This window comes from Scatophagus argus, chromosome 20, assembly GCF_020382885.2.
Source record: "Scatophagus argus isolate fScaArg1 chromosome 20, fScaArg1.pri, whole genome shotgun sequence".
Taxonomy (NCBI): domain Eukaryota; kingdom Metazoa; phylum Chordata; class Actinopteri; family Scatophagidae; genus Scatophagus; species Scatophagus argus.
Genome location: NC_058512.1, coordinates 7,051,916 through 7,071,052, shown reverse-complemented (window position 1 = coordinate 7,071,052; position 19,137 = coordinate 7,051,916). Strand labels below are relative to the sequence as shown.

Genomic DNA, 19,137 nt, shown 5'->3' with positions numbered 1-19,137 from the left:
CTAGGTGCCTGTGTTCATGACTACATATTACAGGTTTCTTTGTATGAATTTTCCTCATAGTCAAATATAATAGTACATTAGATATATATTTTAATTATTAATTTTGATTAAGGCGTGGCTATCTTCAAATTATGAAAAGTTTGATATAAAGCTTTCATTTGAATTTTTTACTTATAGCTAGTTAGTGTTAGTACAGTTTGGGCATAGTTTGAGTTTTGAGTCATTTACACCAGTGTACATTTTACCTTCTAACAGTCAGTTTGATTTGCAGATAACTAAGCATATGTAATTCATCCACAGATTGCACACTTCCAGAAGGAGTTGGATGATCTTAAGGCACGAAGCGCAAGAGCTGACTTTAAGGTTGGCACCCGTGAGGAGATGAGAGAGTTGAGGAAGGAGTCAGAGGACCTCCATATTTTCACCTTGGAGATCAAGGAAACTACAGAGGTAATACCCTGATTGAAAAACCAAAAGACAAACACACATTGCTTTGGTTGACCCAAATGCCTGTTTTCAAAATCACCCTCACAAGCTAAATGCTGCCCCCAGCAGCTGCCTCCTCCTGGGAACTCAATGATCTTAGAATAGCAAAATCACAGTGATAAGTTTTTTATGCTATGATAAACAAAAATCTGTACAGTCTTCTGTTCTTATAACTTGGGGAAACAATGCGTAAAATTTCAGTGCTCGGGTGTTATTAATTGGGCTAAACTTTTAACAAGGAAATGTTTGAAATTATGTACCCTATGTTCTGCTCCTCTCCCTGAAAGTGGACCAAAACAACCAATCCATAAAGAACAGAACAATGTTCTTCAAAGTATATATTTACTGTATTTCCAGAAAACAAAGTTAGGGAAAAAAGTGGCACTCTAGAGGGCAAAAACAGCAAAAGATTTGCAATCATGTTGATCTTAGGGGTATATGTATTTACCATTAATAGGCCAACAAATCTTTTACTCTATTGTGCAAAACTGTTCTCTGCGTGATGTCGAAGAATACATTGTCATACATTTTTAGCTAGTTTGTTGATCAAGGATTCAAGGATTCAAGGAGCTTTATTGTCATTTCACACACGTAGAACATGAGTGAACGAAATTAGTTTCCCCGGTCCCAGTATAAGCCCAATTGCCTAACAAATAAATATAAATATAAACAATGCTATGTAATATAAAAACAGTAGAATATAAAAAAAATACAGTAGGTGATGTAAACATCAGTGTAAACAGTATAAACAGTAGTGCAAATGACTGACAGGGTAGTGCAAAAGAACTGACAGGGTAGTGCAAAAGATTTAGTTTAATAATTGTGGTCTTCTTGTTGAATTAAAGTTTCATTGCTGTCCTCATCCAACCTTTTATTGTCTTTTGTCTGTTTTTGATTCGTAGTCTCTCCATGGGGACATTGGTACACTGAAGACCACCTTAATGGAAGGCTTTGCTGGGGCAGAAGAAGCCAAGACCCAACGTGAACTGAGCCGAGACAGAAACTACAGACAGCTTCTGTACAAAAAGCCTCTGGACCCACGCAGTGAGGAACAGCTCAAGGTGAGCAGGAAGGACGATAAATGATGATCTCGTGACCTGATACTTTTCACAAAGCCTTGACATGAATCGCCTACATACCTATAGCATTTTCGGTATTCTGTTCTGTGTTTTCTTTTATTCAGGAAATTCGTAGGCTGTACCAGTATGTTATGTTTGCCGTGGAAGATGTCAATGACGTGTTGGATGTGGAATGGGAGAAACACCTGGAGAAGAAGAAAAAGCAGAAGTAAGCACAAATATACCAGTGTTTGAGTATTTCATATTGAAAAGATTTGGGGTGAAGGATAAGATACAATGAAATGCTTCTCTTCTTCACAGACATATGGTCGTGCCAGGGCGTGAGAACCTGTTCACTACACTGGCCAACAACCTGTACATCATCAACCAGCAGAAGAACCGACTGGACCAGCTGGTTAAGGAACTCACGTCACTGCACCTCTACAACAAAACTGCCACTTCAGCTGTAAACCGCAGTACTGCTACAGCAACAACGGCTGGGTAGGAGCTGGCAAAGAACAACGAGTAGGACTGGAAGAATGTGAAAAACTAGAAATTAGACAAATGAGTATTACATGTTTTAGATTTGTTGAGTAGGGAGACTCTGCAGAGAAGGTATCAGAGATTTCATATTTGAAGTTAGCCTTGACTTAAAGGCTGCAACTTAAATCTGGAATAGTTTTTAAAAAATTACAACTGAATAAATCAACGTTGTTTTCGTAACTGGATTACTAACAACATAATTACCATAATTATGGTAGTCCGTAAATGGTCTTTGGACTCACTGCACTCATTTCTTTTAGTGTTGCAGCCTTATAGGACATTAACATTCATTTCTGAATATATGCATCAGTGCCCTGCAAATAGCTCTTTGCAACACTTTTCTTGCCACAAAACAAACAACTTGTTTTTGTGTTTTACAACAGTATGGAAAGTGAACTTGAGAACTTAAGGGACGCACTTTTGAAAACCAAGCTGGACAGTGCCCCTCCTAAAACAAAATCCAAATCTCCAGGTATCAATCTTTACATATTTTTGAGACAAGCATAATAAAGCATGTTTCTTAATTTCAACTTACCAAGCACCATGCTTATTTTTCTCCAGCAGCCAAGATATCGCCAGTGAAACAGTCCCAGTTGCGTAACTTTCTCTCAAAAGGGCAGATGCCTCCTGTCCGCTCTACTGCACCAGGTACACATATCCTACTCGAACTAATTTAACAAGGGTACTCTAGTATTCAGATGTGGGAATCTTTATTGGTGGGAATGTTATTGTAAATTTTTAGTTTATGTTTTTAGCTTATGTAAATGTAGTTATGTTGCCATACCCTAAACACCTCACATTTAGAGGTGATCTAGATGCTCTTTATCTTTTCTCTTTCAGCCAACCTGTCTCGCTCAGCCTTTCTTTCACCTAAATATTATGAGGACTTGGATGATGTGAGCTCCACGTCCTCACTGTCCCAGTCCCTGGAGCCTCGTCCAGCTCACTTGGTGCTGGAAGAGGAGGACCTGCAACCAGAACCCCTTCCCACAGCTCTCATTCCTCCAGCACTGTCCACCCCTCGCCACCCCACAGTTGTGAGGACCCCCTCTATCCAGCCAGGTTTTGGGGCCATCCAGTCAACCCCTTTAACTAAAATTCACTCAGCCCAGGGTATGGGCTTTGGACTCAGCCCTATTGCCAGCCCTGGTGAGTTTGCAGCTATTCATCAAAGATGTGATGCAACATTGATGCCAAGTTGTCTGGCATTTAAGACCATGAGATGACCACGTTTAAATTTCAGACATAACGTTGAGTAGACCAGTACATATGCTTGTGTCATAAATGTTGCTCACTGTATTCATATTTCAGTTCCAACCAATAAGATCAACCTCAGCGGAGCAGACAGCACTGCTCTTGCCACAAAGACCGTAAAACATGGGGCCCCACCAACTGAGAAGAGCATCCCTGTCACCATTCCTGCCCAGCAGGCTGCTGCCACTGCTGCTCTACGCAGGCAGATGGCCAATCAGAAAACAGGTAAGAAAAACATGCCACAGTTACCCTGAAATTGAAAAGAATTATGTGCTTGTTTATTTTTAAATGGCAGTGAAGCTGTAATGAAGTTGTCATGTGTGTCTTAGGAGCTGCTTGTATAATATCCTATTGCTGTGCTCACTGTAATTCACCAGGGGGAGACACAGACTTCCATACCAAATATTGTGAAACTGGTAGCTCTGTGTCTCAACTCAGTGCCTCATCATACCTGAAGTCATTAAACTGTTAGCTTCAGCATAGTAAAAACAGGCTTAAATCTCCATGGAAACATTCATTTCGTATAATTACACCTGGCTAGTATGCTCTTTTATAATATAAATATTGGTTGTGTGTGTATGTGTTTAGGTTATCTTTTTGTGTGAATTACCCTCATATTTGTTGGTGTGTGTTCCAGCTGTTGTCAGTGCATCCTTGACGGAGTCCACATTAAAGACTGTGCCACAGGTAGTCAATGTCCAGGAGCTCAAGGACAAAGGGCCTCCAGTTGCAGTTTCCGGTATCGTGAGGTAAAAAAAAAAAACAAAAACAAAAAACAAACTGTATATAAAGTTAAGTCATGAAATTTGTGTGTGTGTGTGTGTGTGTCCATGTGAGAAGATAAGATAAGATGTGTGTGTGTCTGTGTGTGAGAAAAGGCACGATAGAGCCTTTTAGCGAGCTTCAGGGCTGATTGCTAGCTATCATCATCAGGTTACTGATGTTTAATTACACTATGTAGTCTGGTTCAGAAAACATGCAATGAAGCAGACACAGTATGCAAACAGCACATCATTCTATTTTTTTTAATTTAATGAATTATTGCATTTGTTGGCATGTGCTGCTTTTTGGATTAAATCCCAGTTCATTATGCAGGATTGTGAACACGGGTCTGTTGATGCTCTCATCATAGCCTGACAATAATACCACTAAACTTTTTGTAATTTGTGTGTGGTATAGAAAACTGGTAGATTATTAGGCACTAGAAAGGGGCTAGGATTAATTTTTGCTTTTTAAATAGCTCTCAGTCCCTGAGTCATTGTGGATAAATGCATCGTTTGGTTCTCTGCTTTTTGTCACTGGGGTGTTCAGATTTCTTGTTTTGTCTGTCATCTATCCATCCAATATGTCCAATTTATATGTTCAGTGTTTAATATTAAACATGTTGTATGATATTCATGGTATTACATTGTGCGTATCCACTTGAATCTTATTTATGATGCAGTGAGAAGGCTGTCTGTCACTGAGTGCTCAAGGGGTCCAGTGTTTGTTTTGAATGTCTCTGTGGTATAGATTTATCAGGTCAGTGACTCCACCTAATCTTAGACAATGCACACGACTGGAAGAAGCCTCCAGTCTTTGAAGACCTGTTACAGTTCTGTTAAACTGTGAGTCAACGTAGTTTATGGGTTAATTAAAAAACTAATATGCTGGAAAATGGAGCAAAAACAAAACTGTAAATACGTAGATTGCACTGTGTGTGCAGTGTCTTTTTTAATACCGTTGTCCTCTTCACTTCCCTTTCTTCATGTTTTTCATTTGGCTCTTAATTCACTCCATGATTCATTTGCCCCTTTCTGTCTCCTGCACCTTACTCTTTCTGACTCACTGGGTTGTGCTCCACTTTTGTGCTTGATATTTCAGCAGGCCATCCCTCCTTGGGGCTTTTCCCAAATAAAGCACACTCACAATAAACTAGTAAAGCGAGGCGTTGTGAGAGCAAGTCGATTACGAAAATGGGCTTTTCCCTTTTTTCATGCTGATGCTTTTTATCTCTGTCTAACAGTGACAATTCAGACATCTCTTCAAGTGATTCCCAGCTCAGTATAGCAAACAAATATGTATATTTTATTTTACTAGTAGGCAGTTTTACATTTTACATACATCACATTTTAGAGTACTTTACTTTATACTTTAATTTATTTAATCTAATGCAGTAGCAGATCTGAATTATTATTAATTTAGATACTCAGTTTGAGCCAAGCGATCAGTATCAAGATTTTGCCATAATACAATTATATAGGAAGATATAAACTGTTTGTCCAGTCCAATACAAAGAAAGTATTTGATAGCACCGACCAGGTTTTTGGTTGTGCACTCCTAAAATCATGAGGCATAAATATCTCATGTCACTAAGTAGTAATGGGTTTGTTGTCTCTCCCTCTTCTGCTCTCTTTCCCAGCTCATCAGTACCAGATCCAGCAGCTCAGGTATTTGCGACAGTGTCTTCAAACCAGGCCAAACGAGTGAGTGCTCTTTATCTCTCACCAAGCTGTTTTTCATCTCTTCAATTGTTTGTTCTTTCAAACAACTATATATCTTCTCATGTAAAATGAGAATGTAAGTGGGTAAAATCCATCTTGAGTGGCTCACAATTCAAATATTATACAGCACTGATGAAACATAATAAAGTAATGGCAGTATAGTCAAAATGTTATGAGGATATTGTTTTTTTCCCAAATGCCTGATCTCCTTTGGTTAACATTTTTTGTTGACATGCCATTACTTACATGCTCAAAATCAAGAAAGTTCACTGTCAGTATCCCTCTCCGCACTACTTTAAAGTACATTCAGCCTGTGAAAATTCACAGATTGCTGACAGTTTTGCATGTGAAGACACACCATTAACTGCATTTGTGAGAAATGTCCCAGCTCCCTCCCATGTTGATGTTATAAATTGCAGTTGGGTGACGGGGGAGCTCCTCGCACAAATCTCCATCATTGTTCCGGCCCAAGTTCAGTTTCATGGGAGTGACCCGGACATACTGTTCTCCAGCCACGTCTGCACGCTCTTGTCTGTCCTCAACGTCTGCTTTATGATTGACGTTAATCGCACCTGCTTATTTCTTAGTATTATATATGCTGTTTGTACAGTAGATACAAAGTCTTTCTGTGTTATTGCTATATAGAATTCTTTAAGAAATCTATAATAGCCACTGTCTATTTGAAACTGTGTCTGTGCAGAATCCTCCCCAAGGTGTTCAGAAGATGACTGAAAGTACAACCACCCCACAGGGAAGCTTTGTGTTTGGTAAGCACTGGTCAAATATATCTGCATGTCTTACCCATCCCCCAGATTTGGATAAGCAAAATGTCAGTCCAGAACATCGCATAGCTTTCTTGACCATAGGTGTGCAAACAGTAATCCTGAGGTTTTATTTTGCAAGGTGATACCTTATATGATAACCTTTAATACTTTGTAAATTTCTGTGTCCTTCAGGTCAGTTGTCCAAACCAGATGTTTCTGTGGCCCCTGCGAGCTCAGCTGAGCAAAGCACCAGCAAAGGGTTCACCTTTACATCAGGGTGAGTCAGCTTATGCAAAGTAAAAGGCCATTCTGAAATGCAAAGAATGCCTAACGTTGCTTATATGTTCCTTCCTGTTATCCTAAAGTATATGTATTCGTGTATTCATGTATTTATTCATGACTCGTCATACACGTGGGGGTGTTTACATCAATTGATTTATCCAATCACAAGTGATTTGAATCCAAACAGGACCTTCCATCATATAAAACTGCCCTTGACTGTTAATTTGTGAGATGTAGATATTAAAGGAATATCATGGGTTGTGGGAAGCTTAAGATGCTCTCACTGTTGTTTTACTGTAACTTGAGTTTTTTTTTTGCAGGTCTGCAGGCTTCAGTTTTGCTTCAGTTACGCAGGGACCTGGAATGTCTCAAGGTAGAAACAATACAGCAGCTTGCTATCAGAGTGTTGTGGTATGGTGTCAAACAGACAGACCTGCATCATGTTCATTTTTTCCCTTATGTTTTTCCAGTGAAAGATACGAATAAATTCTCCTTTGGTGGAAATGGCAAGGCGATATTTGGGCAAACTGCAGAGGAGTCGGTCTCCCCTGCTCTTGGCACTGGCTCTCCCACCCTGCCTCTGAATACATCAGGAGACAAACCCACCTCCTCTACAACTGTGCTTAGGTCAGAGCCACAGCCGCCGAGGACAGCTGGGGGAGAAACTCTGGGCAGCTTCTCTGGACTACGTGTGGGCCCGGGAGAAGAAGCTAAAGATTCATCCATTAAGTCTGCTGCTGCTGCTTCATTTGCCTTTGGGGAAACCGGACTTGGTTTGGGCAAGGGAGCATCACAGTTTAGCTTTGCTGCAATTCTCCAAAAGTCTGCAGAAGATTCTGCTGGAGCAGACTTGTCCAAGTGTGCAGTGTCAGGCAGCTTGTTCAAGCCTCCTGAATCAAACCCCAAACTGGCCTTCTCTGCTCCCCAGTCTAGCTCAGCTGCCTCAGCTTTACCCATATCTTTCAGTAGTCTTCTTGCAGCTTCTTCAGATTCTTCAGAGGAATCAAAAGTTGCTCCACAATCATCTGAACACACACCACCCCCTGAAAAAGAACCTGATGCTGAACCAGCTGTAGAGAGGGTCAGTCCCCAAGGAGTATTTGAACCCCCAGTAGATGCTGCCAGCGCAGAAATCCCAGCAGCCACAGTTGCAGCACCAACACCGGCTCCTCCTTTGGCCGCACCTGCATCTACTCCAGACCCTTCATCCTCCATCACTGCACCAAATGAAGCAACCGCTCCTGTACCAACCAGTGTGGCTCCCGCAACAGAATCCACTCAAGACACCATCACCACCACTGCTCCTGTGCCCACTTCAGCTACTGCCACTCCTGCTGCTGCACCTCTCTCCCAGGTAGCTCCAGCAGTATTCCAGGTGTCCAGTTCTGACAAACCAGGTTCCATTTTTACTCAGCCTGCCCCTGCAACAACAGACAGCAGTTCCCTTGGAGTTACACCAGTTATCAGCACAGTTGCCCCTGCGGTCACCACCACAACCCCTACTGTTGTTAACAGTACAGCAGCTACTGCTGCTAGCACTGTGTTTGGGCAGTCTGCTGCACCTCCAGCATCCACAGCTCCTTCAGCCTCCTCCGGCCCTGCAGCCCCAGTATCGACAGCATTTGGCTCAAGTGGGTTTGGTGCATCAACAGGATCTGGTTTTGGCAAGCCTGTATTTGGCCAGACAAGTGGCTTTGGCCAGCCTGCCAATAACACTGGGACAGCCAGTGGCTTTTCTTTTGGCCAATCAGCATTTGGAGCAAGCTCTAACAGTGCAACTACTGGAGGGTCTCTTTTTGGTGCTTCCACTGGTAGCAATGCAATTTCCTTCTCCTTCGGCACAAGCAGTGCCAACACTGCTAGCAGCACAAGCTCAGGGCTGTTTGGACAAAACACAGCACCAGCATTTGGCCAGAGCTCTGGATTTGGACAAGGGTCTGTGTTTGGGAGTAACACCACCACATCCTCATCTTCAGGATTCAGCTTTGGACAGCCCACAGGTGAGCGTGAGTCTGCATTTGTTTTCTTATTGCTCACTGGTGCAATATGGTGACAATTTGTGGCTGTTAATACTGTTATGTCTTTTCACTCAGTAATTAAAAAAAATGTAGCCTGCTAAATCTGATGCACGAGGTATTTGATCCAAATCCTGGAGGCTCTCATTCATAATTATTAGTTTTTTAAGTTTAAATTATTGATAAGATATGACAAGGTTTCACTGGGAGAGGGTGACCCCCTGAAATTAAATTTGAGGAAGGATGTATCGCTCTGTTGGATTTGTTAGAACTACAGAAGCACTTGTTACGCTCTCCATTCTACAGTGTAGTCACTGATCAGAGCTTCTTTGCTCATTAAAGATTTGTGCTTGGGTACAGTCACCAGCTTGTAGAGAACAGGACTGCAACACTCGCGGGCAGAGGCTGAACAGTAAAGGCTGGGTTTTGATCTGCATCATTTTAGCCTGTATTGAAAGTGTATCTTATAAATAATGGAATATTTACCTACTGAAAGCTCAATCAGATCATTACTCTGTAAATCTCATTACATCAGTGTTGTTTATCATGTCAAGAGTACCTTGAGTACCTTGCACCTTGATAACGTTTCTGCCCCTCCTGCCATTGTTATGTGAGCTAGATTTAAAATATTTCCACATGTTAATTTTGTCAAATCATTCTCGTTTTCTTGCTTATGCTATAGCATATGCAAAGTATAGTTTCATTGTCCCTTAATGGCAAGTGCTGCACTGAACCTGACGTGCATTTCATTCAGTTCATCATCTCAGCACACCATCTTCAGTTCACCGAACTCATGCTGGAAGAATTTTATACTGTCTATGCAAAAATTTAGAAAATGAGACCTTCAGGCTTTCAAAGTAATGCTATACACAAAGTTCTCAATTTCAAACCATTGTGTCACTCACAGTGTTCTTTAGGGTGAGTGGGTAGTGAAAGACGCTATGTGAAAATACCAACTCCTCCAGCTGACCAGCTTGCACCTACTGTGGTGATTTATGTCAAATGTGACACTTCTTTTGGTTGAATGGCCATCATCTTGAAGGACAGAAGACTCCCAGTTGTGTCATGTTTTATTCTGCCGGCCTGAGTTGGTTGGAGGTGTGGCAGTGATTTGGTGTGATGTGACACTCTGAGTGAGGCATGAAGGGAGTTGCCCCATTCCTAAAGATTCTCTAAATTCCCAGCGCAGTATGGGAATGTGTGTGTCTCTGTAGACAGCTGAAGTTAATCAGCAGTTAGAGGCAGCTTGTCACTCCTGGTCTCCAGATTTTAAATGAGTCGGCTCATTCTGTTTTATGACACTGTGGGAAGAAAGAGAAGCAGTGCAGTGATGATGGGGATATTTATGTTGTAACATGACATGTCTAGTATGCAGAGCTGACAGAATGTCAGTATTTACTCTTTCACTGTCCTCCTCTTTACAGCTTTTGGCTGCTCTTCTGCCACGCCCGTGTTTGGCCAACAGTCAAGCAGTGGGAGCTTATTTGGACAGGTATTATCGACTGATTGTTGTTATTATTTATTTGTTGATTGATTTTTATAGAGCTGCTTGTGAATGTTAATGTCCTAAATTTAAAAAGAATGTTCCTATTCTTTTGGACACATTGCCTAATTAGCCTTTCACTTGCAGCAACAGCAGCCATCATCTGGTGGGAGTCTGTTTGGTTCGAGTTCAGCCAATACAGCAGGCTCAGCTGCCGGAGGATTCTTCAGTGGCCTGGGAGGTAAACCGAGCGAAGACGCTGCCAATAAGAACCCATTCGGCACTGCTGCCCCTACCGGAGGGTTTGGGCAGCCTGCTCCGTCAGGTATCTGTAGGGAAAAAAATAAGATTGTTGAAACTGTTAGGAAAATTAGCAGAAACATTACATTTATGTGTCTGTCTCTCATGTAGGAACGAACAGTCTGTTTGGGAATAGTGGTGCCAAGACCTTTGGTTTTGGACAGTCCTCCTTTGGTGAACAGAAACCTAGTGGGACCTTCAGCACTGGTGCAGGGAGTGTTGCCTCCCAGGGATTCGGCTCCTTCTCTACTCCGACAAAGCCAGGTACATCTTTGCCAATTTTGGGTTTTATTCTAATAGTTCCCAAGTCCTTATTGTCTCATCCACACACTGAAAGTGATGCTTGCTTGTACTTTGCAGTTAACATTTTTCAGATGATTTTTTGCTGTTCATAATTCCTATGGTAGGAACTTTTTATTATTGCTCTTATTAGGTATTTACAGATTTCATAATTCCACCTGACCGGGCTCGTATTAGAGATCTTTGATGTTGTCTGTTCTGTCACATTTTTTTTGTGATCTGGCTTAGGGGCTTCTAGTTCAACAGTGTGTGACATTCAGTGATAGTGACGCGACTGTGAGAGGAAGCCTGTGCACCTAAACATAATCGCTGTTGCACAGCAGCTGCTCTTGACATCACTTTTTCCATTATCTTCTGAGATAAAGCAAACACCGTTATCTGCTCACCCCAGAAGAGCAGAAAGTGAGGTAGTCGGACTCCAATATTACCTGCCTGAGTTACTGTTGAGGCAGTGTTACTTTTTAACACTGCTAAGTCACAGTGCGATGACTCAGATGTGATGTATATATTTCAGTATCCTACATTCATTTTAAATGGGTGATCTATGTGTTGGATAAGCACCATTCATCTGCACTGCTGTGGGTAAAACAGTGTAGATTTGTCATACATGATTAGAAAATGAAACGATTTTTTGCTACGATCTACTGTCATGGTTTTTGTAACATGGAAAGCATGTGAAGCTGAATATAAACATCACAAGATAGTGTGTGTTGTCATGCTATGCTTTGTGAGCAGGAGTTGCTTTTTGCCAGATGAACCACAGCCACAAGTTTACACGTAAAGTCATGTAGTTCATTTGTGTCAGAAGTCCCAGTGCTTTAAAGCTGATTTGCTTTGCTTTGACTGACATACCAGCTTGTGTCAGTCATCACAGCTTCTGTCCTCAATAAACTCCTCTACACCCGAGCTCCAAGACTGTTTGACAGATTAAGAAGTTAGACTGGATCAAGTGCAAATGAAATTAGGTGCAGAGCACGTTTAACTATGATGAATCAACTTAATCCCTCCACAAATTGATTGCTTTGTTTCAACATGTAAACAGGACTTTTATTCTTTTTTTTTGTTTTGCAGTTCTTTGGTAATAGTAGTTGTCACTGGTAGCAGCGATCTAAGTTATCCCTTAGTTCCACAGGGATACTGGTACCCCTCAGCACACTAATGCCCTATCACTGGTCTGCATACAGGGAATGTTATCTTGTTACATTAGCTGAATCAATTATTTATTGTGGCATGCTGGTAGCCAGGCTGTAATTTCAGCACACCCTTTCTCCCTCTGCCACTCCTACATCTGAGGCTTCGTGTTGGACTCAAGTGTTTCACCCAGTCACTGAGCTGTCAGTGTGTCATTTCAAAACAGTGGCATACTGTGCACGAAAAGAAACCGTATAGTAACTGTATTCACCATGCTCAGGCAGTTACTTGTGAGAAAATATTTTAAAAATAATTAATATAATCGGAAATATGACAAATGTTGAATGTATTTAGTCAGTGCCATATAGGTAGTGTCTGCCCTGGTTCAGACCACGTGTAGAGTCATATTTACACTCTCCAAGCAGAATTGTTCAGCCCAGCCCATAACCTCCACATTGGTGAAATATCATATGTAAATATACTATACCATAATAATTAAATAAATATACCATACTATGCTTCAGAAGCCACAGAAACAGAGTCCTGACTGACCTTTTTAGCCGTGGTTGTGATGTTGGCACGTACATGCGTCCCATTCTTGTGAACATGTTCTCTCGGGAGGGAATTCACTTACAGCTGGCAAAGCTGTCCACATGCACTCAAAGGATGATTAGAATTTGGTGGTCAAGGTCAGTGTGACCTCACAAAACATGTTTTTGGCCATAAGTCCTGATATTCTAATTATCACACACATATTCACACAAAAGTCTAAGATTATGAAGTGGTTTTATATGAGAAAGATCAATGGTCAACTTCACTGTGAAATTCTGATGTTCTGGAATGAAATGCCCACTTGTCCAGCCAGAGAAGTGACCATATTTCACATCTGCTTGAAGAAACTTTGCTGACAACCATATAATGCTCTACAGGTGGTTTTGGCAGTGCTCCAGTGTTTGGGAGTCCCCCTTCCTTTGGTAGTTCCCCAGCATTTGGTGGTGGAGCAACGTTCGGCTCAAGTGCTTCCTTCAGCAACACCATGGGTTCCTCAACTAGTAAAGTGTTCGGAGAGGGCACAGCGGCTTCCAGCATGGGCGGATTTGGGTAAGAAATTGAATATGTTTTGTGAACGATTTGAAAAATGATTTGTTAAAATCAAAAATAAAATTGCTTTTTTGAGGGGAATTTATAATAGATATAGACATAGACATGACTCCAACACAAAGACATGGCTTTGGCAATGTTATTAATAGATGTGGACTCGCATGTCAGTATATGCAGTAGGGCAGTCAGTTTTTCAAAAGTTAACATTGAAGAAATTCAAAACGAGCACCTAATTAATTAAATTTCATTCCATCGCAACGCATCTAGTGTAAAGTCCCCCTCACTCACTTGCCTGTCGTGATTATCCAGTCAGTATGGCTTCACTCCTAAGTGTCCTGCTGCATTTTTTTTACTTACCACCTTAGTTCACTGATAGGTCCCGCCATACATTTTAGGAATGCATCACACGTTACGTCACACAGTAAATCAACAGTTTATTTTTTGTTGTTCTGTTGTTACATTGCAGTCACTAAATATTGGATGAAGTCCGTTTCTTTGTGCTGGAGAGGAGCAGCCTATAGTGTAGAGCTGGCGGTTAGCTTTTTTTTAAAAAAAAATCAGAATCATCTGTAATCTGTCTTGCTCAGAGTGCCGTCGCCCAGGCATAACACACAAAGCAGCATTCAGCATGCAACACTGTCAACATTGCAGTGAAGACACAGAAATCCCATTTCCATTTACTCTGATGTCACACTGCTGAGTCTGCTGTTGGAATACTGACATTTTACTGACTAAGAGTGGAGATTTAAAAATTTGAAGTGCAGGTCAGCTTACTGAATGGGGAAATCTTTACAGCCCCCAGCAAGTCAGAATTATATCTGTTGAAATTTTGTTTAAAAATGCAGGAAAGGGGATAATTTTATCTTTTCCTCCCTCCCTTAATTTTAATTCTTAATGACTTTTCCAGCTTTGTCAACACTGTGCGTCCACAGCGTACATGTGTTTTGTTACAAGCAGTATGGTTATGAGCCCCAAACTATGGAGAACTGTGCAGGACTAGATTATTCGCTTCAGATAATCTCACTGCGGTCTGCAGATTAAGCTGGCTCTCCCCCCTGCCTTCCTCCCCCTCTCTCCCTCCATTTTGCTTATTCTCCCATCCCTCTCTCTCAGGCGTCAGTGGGCGTGGGTCCTGTGGAAGGGAAGGGATTACTGCTTAAACCCCCATCGCTCAGTCTTCACAAACACCATCTGACACTTACTTCCTTGTTGGCTTGTTTATAAAGAATCTACAGTATAGACGATAGTCATTTGTATTTCTCATCTCCATTGTTTTCACTCTTTGTGCAAATAAGTTGTTGGTTTAAAGTAGGGCTGTTAAATGGAAACCAGCTCTGTTACCAGTATTTTCTCTCATTTTGATTTAGTGGTTATAGATTTTACTGTTGCGCACCACATCATATTGTCTGTATCTGTTTCCATTTTCAGGTTTGCCTCACCTCCCAGCGCCCCGTCTTTTGGTGCCCTAGCCAATCAGAACACGCCTTCATTCGGTAGCCTGGCCCAGCAAGGTTCTGGGTTTGGAAGTCAGCCCAGTAGCTTCTCAGGCTTTGGACAACAGCCACAGACAGGAGGTGAGATGACTAATTCAGTTCAAATGTCCTTTTGCTCATCAGCACTCAGTAAGTTTTACAAGTGGAGTCAAGTGGTCTTCCAACATCAGTTGGTTTATCCTATGTCTATGCACTTCTTAAGTTTTCCTAACAGCGTGAATATTCAGGACAGTAAATTATTGTTGTAAAACAAAAATTGATTCTTAGAGCCAAGCATTTACTTGTTCCAGTGATTTAAATGTCTTGTCAGCATAGATTTTCCACCAAATAACCAATAACTTGTTTTTCTGCTTCCTTTTAGGGACTTTGTTGTTATTCATGTATAAATCATTGGAGTGGCCCATTGTCTCATTAATCCATTCGTTTTCTCAACCTTCTCTGTCTCTGTCCTTGATAGCCCTGAGTGGCAAAGCTTGGCACACGGATAGACAGATCTTCGTTATTGATAACTGTGCTGTGAAATTGCTTTAGGATTGTGTTTTTTTTCATCCTTTGTCACACTGACAGTCGTGTTTTATTGCCACGGTCACCCAGTAAGTCACTTCTTTTCCCCCTTTTTTTTTTTGTAGGATTCTCTGGAAGCACCTTTGGCTCTGCAAACCCGTAAGTTTTTGGTCTATACATTTTCTGTTAATTGAAGTGTTTTTGTGTCTTCTGTGCGTGTGTGTGTACGTGTGTTTGTGTGTGTGTGTGTGTGTGTGTGAACCCAGTGAGTAGACATACCCACATTTCCCCCTGGCAGCAGTGCATGTTGTGCCTGTGGGTCTGAACTCTGCTGAATCTCACAAAAAGACATGGCTCCACGTAGAGCCTGTTCAGGATTAATAGCACTTCATCTACCCTCATTTATTTAGTTTTCTTTCCCTTTTTAAATTGAACTTTATGGCTGTTTTTGAAATATCGAAATTCAGTTCGATTTTCTTTATGTTTCAACATTGAATAAGAACAAATTTAAATGATTAATCATTAGGTCATGCTATGATCTGATACATACTAGAATGAATACTGTGCAATGCCTATGGAAAGTCGTTACCTGACGTGGGTGATGAATGATTGAATGCTCTCGTAGCACTTCGTTACCAATTGCCCCCTTGCGATTATATTTCCATTCCCATCCTACTGTCTCTCCTTTTCTGTCCCTCCTACCTCAGTCCCACGTCCTACGCCTCCCTCTCTCATGCTGTTTCTCCCTCCGTTTGCTGCTGTGCGTCACATGGCAGCCAGTGTTCCCCGGGGTGTGTTCCAGTGGAATGCGCTCTGAAGTGTGCAGGAGTGTGTACAGAGTTGAGGCTTAGGCTTTTGGACACATTCACATGCTGTTAATAATCCTTCTCTCTCATTTTTATTGTCATTATTATTAGTAGTAGTATTATTGTTGTTGTTTTTGTGTTTTGTTTTTTTTTTCAAGATTTTCTTTTAGTATCTTCCTCCTAAAGTATATTCAGACAGAGGAGATATGGATGCAGCAACATTAAAATAGCGACCATTAAAATAGTGGCCTCTGCGGAACAAGTTTCCTGAGTGAAACTAAAAATTAAAATTAAAATTTAAAAAAAAAAGCAAAAAACAAAAAAACAACAGTTTTTTCTTCAACCTAATGACTCACCACAACCACACTGGGGAGGACCCTCATACAAAATATCTCAAGGAAATTCAATCGAATGCAACTGGACTTAGTTATTTGTCTTTGAAGACGTTTCACCTCTCATCCAAGAGGCTTCATCAGTTCATGCTCGCTTGACTAGGCTGGGACTAGTGAGAATATTCACATGACCTGGATGAATGAGAATATTCACAGCCTCATACAAAACAAACAAAAAAAAAAAAACAAACAAAAAAAACCAGCAGCACTCATTATCCCACTCATTGGTTAAAAAATCAGCTTCGTACATAATCTGTAATAGTGATATTCAATAAATTACTCAAGACACAAAGCAAAAAAAACCTAAATATTTATTCATTCATTCATCCATTCATTCATTCGGCCAGATCTACTGCTTGTTTGTTTGTCCTCTTGAACCTTGAAATTCCCATTTTACTATTATTGCCCTCAAATATCAAATTCAGTGTGCCGTACCTTAATAATGGCCCCCTGATATGAGCTGGAAGATTGAATAGGTCTTGTGGTAATTCTAATAATAATATTACTACAAGTGCTGTTTCAAGCATTGGAACTCATTTTCAGTAATTTCTCCCTCTCTGCTTTGTCTGTCATTTCTTCTTCCAGATCAAACTCTGAAACCTTTTCCAGCTGGAGAAGCTAGTTTTATTAAGAACTCCACGAGCTACTTCAGTACTTTCTGCAATCAAGCCAATATGCCACACAGTGGGTGGAAGCTAAGGAAGATAGTTGTGTTGGGTTAGAGGATAGATTTACACGCATACATTTTCTTTGCAGAAAACGTTTGTGTATTTTAAAATAAAAGCTTTTCAAGCAGATTGCAGCAGTTCAATCTCTATATATTCATTTGGGAAGTTCATGCTGTAGGAGGTGAATCGAGTAGTGACATCCATACAAGCAGAAGTCGTGTCGTGTGAGAAAACTAATCTTTCAAACAGGTCCAGAAAAAAAGAGTACACTGTTGTTTACAGTTTACTTTTTTGTCATTCATTATTTATTTCGTGGCCAGCATTTTTAAGATTTTTGTGTATGCTCATATAACATATAAAAATTTAAAAGCCTTTAGTTCAGGTGGTGTTTTCACTGTGACTGCATGAATTATTTCAGTACAGTCATGAACAAATGTCAAACATGTACACCCATGTAGAATGTACCAAAATTAAACAAACTCAGCATTATGGTTTGAGGTGAAGAAAACATATATTTTCTTTTTCAGATGATTTTTTGCATTAAATCCCAGCTTGATGTATATTTTTTACATGAAAAAGTGGAAATAAATGAAATTTCCTCCAATTATTTGTCTACTCAAACTTACATTTAATCATGCAGTCATGTCAAAGGCACACTGATTCTTTCTAGTGACTATCAGATCATAATGTGACCCACAAAGTTGCAAAATGTCGCTTTGATTTTATGCCGTTTTTATGTGACCCTTGCAAAACTTTTTCTAAAACATCTTGACATGCATTGTAACATCACTTGGCATCATCACAGTCAATATGCTTTGTGCTTCCTTGATACTGAGGATAGTGAAATCTGAATATTAGCCATTTTAAATCAAACAGATTAATTCGAGATGGCATGAAGAATAGCATGGTAGCAAGCCTACGGCCGTGTTTAGATGGTCCACTAATTAATGCTAAATCCCTCTTGGTATGCAGCTCATTCGTCTATCTCCAGTAAAGAATTGGTTGACTCAGAGCTAAATTTTGCTGTGGGAGAATGCTGATGGGGATCTGTGCCTTGTGTAGGAGCCTCCATGTTGTAGCATTAGGCCGCCATAAGCAGAATTATTCTCCCGGCTCATGGCTGTGTGTGGGGCGCGTCACTGTCACTCTGTCCACCCTTATCTCCACCCGTCTCCTGGAGGTCTTGGTCACTTTGAAGTGGCACTGGGTATGTCAGGGTCATAAAATGTGACCCGAACCTTCCACCTGCTGAAATGGTGAAATCCGCATTCCTCAATAGCCTTTAATAGGTTCAAAGAGTGAACCACTGGCACCATTTGCTATGAATAAGACAGTAATGATGTTGTTTATTTTTTTTAAGAGGAATCATTTTAGATTATTCTACCAAGTAAACCGAAATATCTTCAGATTAGTTTTGTATTTTTTTCTGAAGTGGACGGCATGATCACAACAATGATTGATCAGCACCAGATCCATTTGTCTTAGGTGTAGAATCACTGTTGGACACATTGGCAGATTAGAGAGGCACTCGGGCAGTTTACGGAGTGCGAAGTCTGTAATGCTTTCAGCTAAAGCGGATGAGCTTATGAGACATTCACTACCCACTCCACAACTGGCCTCTTTGACAGCATTAAAGGTTGGGTGCGTGTGCGTGTTATTTTTATTTTTTATTACACCACAAATATAACAGAAATACTTTGCGGCGACAGTACTTCTTTCTTGTTTCCTGTGTCACTGTTCCTGGTGATGGAAAGTGCAGGAAAGTCTCACAAACACTCAGAAGGATGACAGCTGTCTTCATGGAATCCAGATAAAAATAGCTCATCACCTCCCCTCCTCAACCCCCCACCTTTATTCTGCCTTTTTTTTTTTTCCTCCATCCCCCCCCAAGTGACTGATGATTAGCAGCTCTTGAGCACAACCCTGCCTCGCTTTGGTGATGTATTCATCACTACATGTGCATCTTTTGGGTCTTCAGGCGTTTTCTGTGAATAGTGTGCTGCTGATTCTGGTCACTCAAGTGTCTCTTATAGGTCACACTGCCGTGTGAGGTGAGTGTTATCCAGGGCCTTTG

General features: G+C 40.9%; 1 protein-coding gene across 9 annotated transcripts in view; it reads left to right on the top strand.

Annotated features, from left to right (window-relative positions):
• Positions 1-19,137, top strand: part of nup214 (nucleoporin 214) — a 45,021-nt gene that overhangs the window by 10,217 nt on the left and 15,667 nt on the right. For 2 of the 9 annotated variants that reach the window (XR_006841936.1, XM_046376066.1), the window contains exons 16-35: positions 301-450; positions 1,389-1,547; positions 1,670-1,773; positions 1,866-2,045; positions 2,471-2,559; positions 2,649-2,735; positions 2,928-3,236; positions 3,399-3,566; positions 3,979-4,090; positions 5,743-5,806; positions 6,525-6,591; positions 6,781-6,865; positions 7,191-7,243; positions 7,341-8,876; positions 10,310-10,377; positions 10,516-10,693; positions 10,780-10,932; positions 13,029-13,200; positions 14,629-14,774; positions 15,323-15,356. Coding sequence is in view for 8 of the 9 variants with exons in the window: in XM_046376066.1 (XP_046232022.1) it covers positions 301-450; positions 1,389-1,547; positions 1,670-1,773; positions 1,866-2,045; positions 2,471-2,559; positions 2,649-2,735; positions 2,928-3,236; positions 3,399-3,566; positions 3,979-4,090; positions 5,743-5,806; positions 6,525-6,591; positions 6,781-6,865; positions 7,191-7,243; positions 7,341-8,876; positions 10,310-10,377; positions 10,516-10,693; positions 10,780-10,932; positions 13,029-13,200; positions 14,629-14,774; positions 15,323-15,356 (3,914 nt within the window). In the remaining variant the exon portion in view is untranslated. Of the gene's footprint in view, positions 1-300; positions 451-1,388; positions 1,548-1,669; positions 1,774-1,865; positions 2,046-2,470; positions 2,560-2,648; positions 2,736-2,927; positions 3,237-3,398; positions 3,567-3,978; positions 4,091-5,742; positions 5,807-6,524; positions 6,592-6,780; positions 6,866-7,190; positions 7,244-7,340; positions 8,877-10,309; positions 10,378-10,515; positions 10,694-10,779; positions 10,933-13,028; positions 13,201-14,628; positions 14,775-15,322; positions 15,357-16,980; positions 17,193-19,137 lie in introns of those variants that run through there. The other 7 variants (XM_046376065.1, XM_046376061.1, XM_046376063.1 and 4 more) reach the window with 7 other exon arrangements.